The sequence below is a fragment of the Malus domestica genome, chromosome 09, assembly GCF_042453785.1.
Source record: "Malus domestica chromosome 09, GDT2T_hap1".
Lineage (NCBI taxonomy): Eukaryota > Viridiplantae > Streptophyta > Magnoliopsida > Rosales > Rosaceae > Malus > Malus domestica.
The window spans coordinates 24,195,028-24,206,076 of record NC_091669.1 but is presented as its reverse complement, the minus strand read 5'-3'; the positions used below and the strand labels follow the sequence as shown (position 1 = coordinate 24,206,076).

At 36.0% G+C, this 11,049-nt stretch overlaps 1 protein-coding gene across 1 annotated transcript; it reads right to left on the bottom strand.

The window, feature by feature from the left end:
- Window positions 1–7,445: 7,445 nt before the first annotated feature.
- On the bottom strand, window positions 7,446–7,874 carry LOC139187851 (uncharacterized). Its single transcript, XM_070804459.1, has one exon. The coding sequence runs from the start codon at window positions 7,872–7,874 to the stop codon at window positions 7,446–7,448; it is 429 nt and encodes a 142-aa protein (XP_070660560.1).
- Between the last annotated feature and the right edge of the window lie 3,175 nt (window positions 7,875–11,049).

Sequence of the window (11,049 nt, the reverse complement as noted above, 5' to 3'; positions counted from 1 at the left end):
TCACATTAGGGGTTTGACATGATATATCCATACCCTAATGATGTGATTGAGAGTATTGTATTAGAGAAGGATTGAATTACATTGTAATTCCAATTGACTAGGTTCTTCGAATAAACTTCTACATTAGCTTGGGTAGCTATGACATATGGTTAGATGTCACTCATAGCTTGTGAGTTCTTCTAGATGATTAAATGTAGTCGTCAAAGAAGAAAGGTGAATTAAAATGAAGTTTTAATTCACTAAGTGATTGAATTAAATATAAGCAATTGGATTGATGTCAATCACCTCACTGCCTTGCTAATTAGAACCTAAAAGATTGTTCACCAAAACAATATTGTGGTGAGTAACTAATGGATGATGGAAACAATTAATTGGATTAATTATGTGTTGTGATTAATTTAGAAAAGTCTAAAGAAATCATAAAAGCGATAAAGATCGTTTTGGGCTTAAAGAAACGTTCGGGTTTAATTGGGCCCATTGGGCCTAAACCCATTGGGCTTTTATTCAAGCATTGGATGACTTGAAATAAATGAAAGCCCAAAGCCCAAACAACACAAAGAGGGCCGGCCATATTATGTGGGGAAGGAGAGATATTTAGTCAAGTGTTGACTAGGTTTTCTTTTGTCTATATAAGGAACTTTATAGTGATAAAGTTCATTAGGGTTTTTTGAAGTGTTTAAACAACAAAGAGGCAAAAGAAAAAGCTCTCTAACACATCAAAGGGCCGGCCACCATTGGGGTGTTTTAGCTAACAATCTTTCACCCTTTTGGTTATTCCTTCATCCTTCTCACTACACTAGTGGGTGAGGATCTTTAGAGGTTTCCTACTTTGGAAACTTGAAGAGAACCTAGGAGCACTCATTCTTTCAAAGTGGAGGAGGCAAGGAGGGAAGCTAGGCTCAAGGATTTCAAGGAGCAAAGGGCTTGGAGGTGTGATGCGTAAAATTACTTGACACACAAATTAAACCCTCTTTTTGACAATTGTAGTAAAGTATGTAAGTAGGGTATCGTTCTAGGCCGGGGATTAGGAGGGATTGCTAATCTATTCTAAATTAATTTAAAAAATATTAAATAAGACTCAAGGACACAAAACTAGGCTAAAAACTCTAATAACTTGAAACACACTTAGAATGACTCAAAATAATGGAAACACTCAATTTAGACACTAGGAACTGAAATGGACGGAAATTGAATTAAAAGACTAACAACAATGAAAACTAACTAAATAATATAATTTAATAATGGGGGGTGTTTGGTTTTGACGAGAAGTAAATTAAACTTAAATAAATTACAGAATTGACAAAAACATGAAATTAAGGTGAAAGGATAGGTTACGGACTAGCTAGAGGGTTTTTCTCCACACATGACACATATGCAACCTAAATTGATTTTCAGTTGTTCTTTCAATAAATTGTGAATCTCAACACTTCAGATTAACCGTGAACAGCACTTTTTTAATCTTCAAGTTTTCCTTAAGTTATTGAATTGGACGGGAAAACGCATACAACAATTCAAAACATTCTTCAAAAGTCCCCTACGTGAAAAGCACAATAGAGATACAATCAAAGATCATTAAACTTTGTGAAAACTATAAGCATTGACGAGGCATTCGTAACTATGAAAAGCATGATACTCTTGCCAAGAATTCACTTAACACGATTGTGGATAACAACCTTCACTACTTGTGAATATAAGTTCATAACGATTAGGTGAAATTCACTTATATTCTAGCATCAAATTCATGCATGTAAATTAAGTATGCATTCTTAATCGACATACAAAAATAAGTTATCAATCAAGCAGTTAAGCAAATTAAATCACAACTCAGAAATCACAACTGAAAGTAATCAATTCATATTACAAATATATTCATGGCTTTGAATTAACCTCTAGCTAAAATAAAATTAGTTACACATTATTCTCAAATTAAACCAAAAGTTAAACATGAGTTTAGGAAAATAGAACCGAAATAAGAGAGTGCAGAGGTTTCCTCTTTCCCTTGCCAAGCAGTGGCGTGAGCTCTCTATTTTTCTTCTTCTTGTTTTTCTGCTCTCCATTTGCTCTCTGCCCAGCTGCAAAGGCAGCTTTGCTTCTCTCCCCACGCCTAACTTCCACGCTGCCAAAGGCAGCTTGTATCCTCCACGAGGTCTCCTCTTATTCTTCTTTTAAATTTTTTTATTCCTTCTTTTCTTTTTTTATTCCTTTCTTTTCTTCTTCTCCATCCGTTCCTTTCTTTTCTTCTACAAAACAAAACCATCATGATGATGTTTCAAACATCATCATGACTTATCATTATTATATATTTTTTTTAATTTAATTTAAAAGCTGATCTACACAGACAGTTTTGACGAATTTATTACATAAAATTTCACTTGTTCTATTTTTATTTTCTTTGCATAACAAATCCTATAAACACAAAAATAACGTAAATAGCTCAAAAATATAAGGAACTAACTAAGAAAAGACGAGTGAATTTGAAGTAAAAATATATATAAATATGATCCGAACAAGGTGGTCCATCCTTGGTCTCAAGTCTAGATCAAAAGGTATAAGACTAACCTTCACTTTGTTCTTGATTCTATAATTTGTTTTGATGCATTATATATAAACCTATGAACCTTGAAGGGGATTTGCATGACTATAGCTTTGATAATATGTTATAAATGCTTCCGCTGCTTTCGTATATCATAATTGTTTTGGATATGCATGATAGTCATTTAGAAATCCCATACATGAATCTCATAGATTTCCCTTCATATTTTTGGCAAATTCCATATCCCTCATTGGAATTCGAGAGTTTTGGAGGTAACTCTTAGTAGGGTATGGGAGACTCATTACTACCAAGCCCACCTCACAATGATATGATGTTGGCTAGCATTAATAATAATGAGAGTACGCTTACTCATTCACAACAACCTCTTGTGATTACCCATCTTTTTGGCCTCTAGAAAACAATGCCTCACGATGATACGATGTTGGCATCATTTCTCTTAGTTAAGTTCTTTCCAACCATGCCGGTTTAGATAGGGGTTTAAGTATGACCTCACGATGATATGATGTTGGCCACACTCGTTGCCTACCTTAACCTCATCAAATGTTTTAAATAAACTCCTCTTGAGTATAAGCATGCACTTTGCACTCCCCCATGATAGGGTGAAGGCGGTGTACAAGTCATAAACGATTGGAGCCTACCACGGTGGAAGGCCACAAAAAAGTGTTCAAAGCACTCTCACGCTTATCAACTTAATAATGGTTTGGTTGAGGGTTTTTAGGTCTCATCACATATAAATATTCATTTTAATCTTTATTAAAACAATTTTGGTCCTATTACAACTATTGGTCCATTTGATTGAATTTAGTTGTATATAATACTCCCACTATGCTTATAAAACGGTTTTTAAAGCAAGAGTATATGATACTACTAACATAAACTTTTCATTCATTTGATGGACTATATAGTTGCCTTAGGGCTTTAGGATGACTATGAACCTTTGTTTAGATTCAACACGAGCCTAGTGTTGAATCTCGGTCTAGGGAAGGTGATTGATTTTAGTTACGCGTTTAATCACATTAAGGCGTGTTTTCTTAGGGGCGTTGGACCCTCTACTCCATTTTCATGCATATCAAATAAAACAAGAAAATGAGTACTTTAAAGTAAAGAAGAGCTTATGCTCTTTTACAACAATTGATCAAAACAAATTACTTTAAAGTAAAGAAGAGTTTATGCTCTTTTACAACATTTGATCAAATCAAATTACAACCAAAATCTAATCTACACATTCCCATGGTTCAAACAAATTTGGAACGGCCTTTCACATAGCTCAATTATCGTAGGCTTAGGTTCATAATCACCCTTTAATCAATTAACGCTTTAACTAATTAAATTGAATGCAACATTTTCATTTGGTTTTTGTATCCATAAAATTGATTTAAATGGAGCTAAATGAAATGAAAATCCAATTCTCATTTAAAGAGACAAAACAATTTTGTTCTCAACTTAATTTGGGCCAAAATGCAATAACCTCAACTTTTGGGCTATATTGCAAAAACATAAACTTTTGGGGTCACTTTGTAAAAAAACAAAAGTTCACTACTTCATGTAATTACAACTAGAACCCAAAAATTTCAACAAATACAAAAACTTCATTAAAGGAGCAAAACAATTTTTCCTTTAGCGTTTTTGGACCTAAACGTAAAAACGTAAACTTTTGGGCCAAAGTGCAAATTACACAAAAATATCAAAACTTTATGTAATTGCATAAAAGCCCCAAAAGTACTCCCATTGAGGGAGTGGCCGGTTTTAGAGAAGTGAGTGATGGTGTGTGAGTTGATTTTTGAAGCTTTGACATAAAGCATGCAAGTGGTGCATGACATAAATGTCATGCAAGTGGTGTGTGTGAAAGGGAATTAATCCTTACACACCCACCAATATTTCTTACACCTTTCTAAATAAATATCTAACACATTTAAATATAAGATAAATCATAAAACAAAAACTTTATGAAATAAATCAAAACTTTGAATCAAAACACCAAACTTTTTGTTCTTGGCAAAAACTCAAAACTTTAGAAAGGTGTAAAGTTACTTGAAAACACCAAACATTTCCATGAAAACACCAAACATTTACTTCAAAACTTTAAATATCTAACACTCATGAAAAACTCAAAAAAATTCCATGAACATTTTTCACCCAAAAACATCCCAAAACCAATCAAACTTAAGGGAAATAACATATAACCAAACTAGGGTACATAGGGGTTCCAAAAGTTACTTGAAAACACTTTTAACAAGTCAAACAAGAACCCAAAAATCCACCCTTTGGATTTGGCCGAATTTTCCCAAAAACATTGCACCAAATTTTAGCTCCAATATTCATGCTCATATGAACTACATCTACAACTTTGAGATGGCAAATTTTCTAACAAAATTTACATTCAAAGAAGCAAGAATAAAGCTTGTAACAATTACAACATTCAAATCATAAACTATGATAATACAAAACCCAAAAGGATTCACCAACTACTAGACCTAGGCTCTGATACCACTTGAAGGATAATTTTGTGAAAACATGTTCATTTAAGCAACATCTATAGCATGCAATAAACAATTAAAAGGCGGAATCATGCTTGTATGCACTTTAAACAAAACATTAACCATGAAATTCAAAGCCTAGTAGATTGGTGAACCAAGACTCAACTCAAAACAAAGTGAGTTGAGATTTATACCTTTGTAGATTCCTCTTTGCATAAGCAAAGGCTAATCACCCAAAGAGAGGGCCTTCATTCCTTGCTTCTTAGATCTATGGATTTGGATGGAAGAATATGTTTCTCCAAGTTCTCAAAATAGAGAACCTCTAAGTCTCCACACCAAGGTTAGATTTAAGTAGAAATGAGTGACCTAGAGGAAGTTGGATTGCTAGCTAATCTCCTCTAAGGTGGCCGGCCTCTTTAGAGAGAAATGAGAGCTTTGTGTTCTCATCCGTTCCCAAAAAGAAACCCTAAATGAATTTTGGCTATAAAGTCATATTTATACCTTAATTCATTGGAGTGGCAAACTTGTAAATAAGTCCAAAACCCACTCCATCTCTAAATGGCCGGCCATAGGGATTCATTGGACTATTTGGGCCTTTGTGAATCAATATTCATTAAGTTGTCATACAACTTAAGTCAATGGACTTGACGTTCGAAGCCCATTGGGCCTTAAGGTCCAAAACTATCCCGAGGTCTTTAACGAACTTATTCGTTTGATTAATTAACATATTAATTAATCCTTGCCATAAATAATTAAACCATTTAATTATTCTTACTCATCTCCGTTGTTTCTTCAATCTCTACCTTACACAATGTACGATCCATTAGGTTTCTTTTTAGCGAGGCAATGGGCGATTAAAACTCTTTCAAATCTATTGTGAATTGAAACTTACTTTCAATTCTCCCTTCAATGTTTATACACGTTTAGGGCTTCCATAAACCAAGAGTGACACCTAGCAGCATATCATGGTTACCCAAGCTAATCGGAAGAGGTGGAGAACCTATTCAGTTTAGGATTACAAATGCAATACGGTCTTTCTCTAATACAATACTCTTGACCACATTGTTTGGTTTGATAGTTTATTCATGTCTACTATCCAATGTGATTCGTGTGCTTATATGATTACCTTGAATGTGATTTGGAACGACTTCCTAAATCTCATTCATACTTTGGCCAAAGATTCTTAATCATATCATAGAGTATTCTCCCTCAAACGATTTGAAGGTTAGAGATCCCTTCTTGCGCATTCACTTGCCTCCATGGCTAAGTGGCTTAACGCCAACGATGCCGTGGACACCCTCGAATGGAGTGACTTTGACACAATCAAAGATTAAGGACTTAACCACAAGACAACTATGATGCCTCAGGTCAAAGGACTACTTTGCATTATCCCAACCATGAGTTCTCATGTGACATGAGTATGAGAAATCCTCGTTGATCGTGTTCAGTAGACTCATTCGTTATTGAGCACCTACATGCTTGTCTTGATGTCACACACACCAATGACTCGAGACTAGTCACTCTCCCTGAGAGAAGACACAACACGTACTGATCTTAATGGACTGTCAATGCCCAATTAGCAATCCTATGATCAGGAACATTTAGGATATGTATACGAAAGAGAATGGTCTCATTAATCTAACTTGTTCAAATCATATTCTCCTAATTACATATTCCTTGGACTTATCGTTTAAGCATATAACATTTATATGAGACGGCTTAAACAATAATCTTTGCCTTTGATATTACACTAGATTAGTTTAACATGTGAAATGTCCGTAAAGTATCATCATATGATTGGTTTTAGGGCACATTTCCAACAAAATTAATGGTTTCCAAATGGTCTTGTACTTCTGGTGCTAGCTTATCGGGCTCTGTACATAAGAATTCAACTGACTTTGGACCCTCGGGCACATTATCTGGGTAGTCTAAGTCATATATACACTCAACCATCTGTAAGGCTGCTTCTATCTCCTTTCCCAAAAACTCTTCTTCCTCTATATTCTTGGTGCTTGAAGCTTCTATCTCTCACTCTACCTCCTCCTTGGCTAAGCTCTTTTTCACTTATTTTCTCTTTTTCCCATACACCAGCAGTCTCTTGATTAAGGACATGACTACAATCACTTGGTCATTCCTTCTTTGTTCTGACATCATTGGTGTTGGTGGGCTGGGACAATGTAAGGCATGTGCCATTCCTCTTTAGTGAAAGATAATCCTTGCTTTATAAGCTTTTGGGCCATCACCTTAGTCGAGTGGCCGTTCTCATCAGCTCCCAAACACTACAAGAATCCAATATTAGGGTTGTAGAAGTTTGCCTCTCCAACATTAGTTGTGGGGAGAAATGGTCGTGTATCGGCCTCCACAATCTCCCAAAATCCTGGTTCCTCGACTTTAGACTCGTGGTAGACAACAACTTACTGCTGCAAAGTGGATGGTACAGACAGACTTTCGTGAATCCAATCTCTGCCTAGTAATGCTCCATAAGTAGAGCTGCTATCTACCACAAAAAAAGCCAACATGATTTGCTTGGACCTTAATCCAACCTTCAAGGGCAATATTCCATGTGTTTTGGTGATGGCTCCAGAAAAACTAGAAACTTTTAGATCAGTGGGAATAAGATTTTCCTTACTTTTACACCGCCTCTTTATCTGATTAAGTGGGAGCACATTGACCGTTGCTCCACCATCTATCAACATCCTCTTGATGGGCACTCCCTCCAGATGAGCTATCACATATATGAGCTTAACATGGTTAGCCAAGGCTAGGCTCGGTCTCCTGAACACCATTTGGTCAGAATACACCCTTTCGGGCTCCCTTTGCGAAGGTTCGGGCAAGTCTGCCATAGTTAATTCCTCTTTCCAGCTTCTTTAACACTAACAAGTGCCATCATTGGTTTTGTTGCCAAATAATCACCCTCCATTGTGGCTAGCTGATCTGGTTCGGCATAAAACATGGCTGATAAAACATAAGTTATGTTTACGTGGAATTTGTTGGGTCTAGGTACTTCTTCTTTCTTTCCTCCAATCTGATACACGAACACTTCCATCCAAACCTGAGCATCCTTAGTTAGCATTAACTCGGGCACCTCTTCCTTTGTTGTTATATCAAAGTTAAGCAACTGCCTTGGGATTTCACAGGGTGCATCTTCTAGCATAGGTGAAGGTATCCCCTTCTCAAGGGAGATGGTCCCAAAACAGAAAGGCACTGGCCTCCAGCCTGGTGTAGGCATCATCACTATATTTTCCTGAGCTCTCCTTAAAGCTCTGTACTTTCCTGGATGAGGATGATTATGAGGTACATGATTTCCTTCACCTTCCATTTTACTATTAGCCTTTCTATCTCTTTCTGCTTCTTCATTGGAGTTGTCTACTTCCACATTGTGTGACCACTTCCCCTGAAGCTTTTGAGATGGTAGGGATCTTCAATGAGTTCATATGGGCTTTATGTTGCACTTGAACTTTCTAATAGGAGCATATTTATGGGACTTAGTTAGCTTCTTCTTGTGCATTTGTGTTGTTATTTCTTAGTTAATTATGTATTTTAAGCTATTTTCGTGTGTTTATAGGTCATAATAACAAAGTTGGCAAGAACGTGCATTTTGGAGCATTTTAGAGCATTTTTTTAGCCAAGATTGGATAGTGCAAGCATGGAGACATGAGGATGGACGTTTTTGAAGATTTGAGGGCTAGAAATCAACATGTGTGTGTTCAAGTGTGTTGACCTACAACTCCAAACATCCATCCACTACACCCATTACATCCACTCATTACCAAACATCCACCCACTACACCCATTACATCCACTCATTTCATCCACTACACCCATTACATCCACTCATTACCAAACATCCACCCACTACACCCATTACATCCACTCATTACCACAACACTCACCCACTACACCCATTACATCCACTCATTACAAACATTCATCCACTACACCCATTACATCCACTCATTACCAAACATCCACCCACTACACCCATTACATCCACTCATTACCACAACACTCACCCACTACACCCATTACATCCACTCATTACAACTCCATACACTCCTCTCCCTAGCCTATAAATACATCCACCCTTCACCATAATTTGAGGGCCATCATCCAAGGACCCCACATCATCTACACAACTCTCCACCCTTCACCATAACTCACCTATATCCATCCACCACCACAAGAGACCATCCATTCACCACTCACACCTTGGTGCCGCATATTTGGAAGGAATGAGGATTGCTTGGAGTTGTGCTAGTCATTCAAATTGGATTGCTGAAGCATTCTAGGTGTATTCTACTTTGGTTTTCAATGTTTAATTTCAATTGTTTCTGTTTAATTGCAAGTATGAGGAACTAAACCTCTTTTGGCTAGAGGAGAATTCGAAACCATGAATATATTTGCAATATGAATCGATTTCTTCCAATTGTGACTTGATAAGTTGTGATTGCAATTCAATTATCTATTTTATTCATAACGGATTTGTGTATGTTTATTAAGGATGCATACTTAGTTTTCATGCATGAATTTGATGCTAGGATATAAATAAGTTTCACCTAATCGGTACAAGTTTATATTCATGAGTAGTGAAGGTTGCTTGTCACAATCGCGTTAATTGAATTCTTGGCAAATGTATCATGCATTCATAGTTACAATTGCCTCGTCAACGCTTATGATTTTCATGGAACTTAATGATCTTTAATTGTATATCTATTATGCATTCATATAGGGGACTTTTAGAGAATGATTTGGGTTGTCGCATGTATTCATCCAATTCAATGAGTAAAGGAAAATCTGAGGGTTAATTTGTGCATCACGATTAATCTGGGGTGTTAAGCATCATAGTTTATTGAAAAGCAATTGGAGATTGATTTGTATGCAAGTGGGTCATGTGTGGAGAAAGACCTTCTAGCTAGCCCATCATCCATCCAAAACAACCAATTTCGTGCAAATCTGTTTAGTTCTAGTTTCTGTTTTGTTTTACTTTATTTTCGTCCAAAACCCAATCCCCCTTTACTTTAGTGTGTCTAATTAGTTAGAATTTGTTTTAGTTTGTGTTTTTAAGTGTTTTGAGTCTATAGAGTCTAGTTAAGTGTTTTTAAGTTTCTTTTTGTAAGTCAGTTTAGTTTAGATTAGCAATCCCTCCTAATCCCCGGTACAGAGTGATCCCTACTTATACATATACTACAATTGTCAAAAGAGGGTTTAATTTGAGTGCTTAACTTTCATTGCATCACTTTCCTGATCATAGATGCCTGATAACTCATATATTTCAAACATTTATACCATTCATTCCTAGTCTCTTTGTGATATTTTTGAGTTAAACGAGTTGAGTTTTACTCTGTTTTATGTTAATGTCAGTTAATTGTATTTTAGAGCCATTTGACGGCAAATAAGGCAAAATGGTGTTGAAAGTGGAGAATTGAATAAAGATTCTGATGTAGAGAGAGATTCAAAGTGTACAATTGAATATGGTGATGAATATGGCCCTTTAAGAGACCAATAACAACAAAAAACGTCTGAAATAAATGCTCCATTACTGGGATATCTTGGCATTTTATAACAGCCTCTTTAACCTTATAAAACTAAGAGTTCCAGCCACTTTTACATAAGCTTCCCTTTGGGGTCTCCCAGAGCTATCTTTATTCTCTTTCTTTAGCCTTTCTTCCAGAATCAAAATCCTTTCTCCATTCACCATCCGCAGCCACCAAAGAAACCACGCAACTGCTCTGTTCTTGGAGAAGTTGAACATTAGAATTGCTTCAAGGGGGTTTCTTCTATGAACTTTAATTTCACTCATGTTGTTCTTGAAATTTATATATTCTGTAATCATGTTGTGTAATTAATTTCATAGTTGAGGATTTCGATGTAGCCTTGCAAAACTACTCTTTGTTATTAAGTTAAAGTATTCAAATTACCAATCTGTGTTCTTGTTTCATTCACTGATTTTAAAGTTTAATTTGTTTGTTAATCTTAATGTTTAATCACCATTGGGGCTGCTTATGAATTATTTGATCA

What these genes read in the sequence shown, in the direction of transcription:
- LOC139187851 (XM_070804459.1), bottom strand. Translation starts at nt 7,874, where the DNA reads ATGGCAGACTTGCCCGAACCTTCGCAAAGGGAGCCCGAAAGGGTGTAT.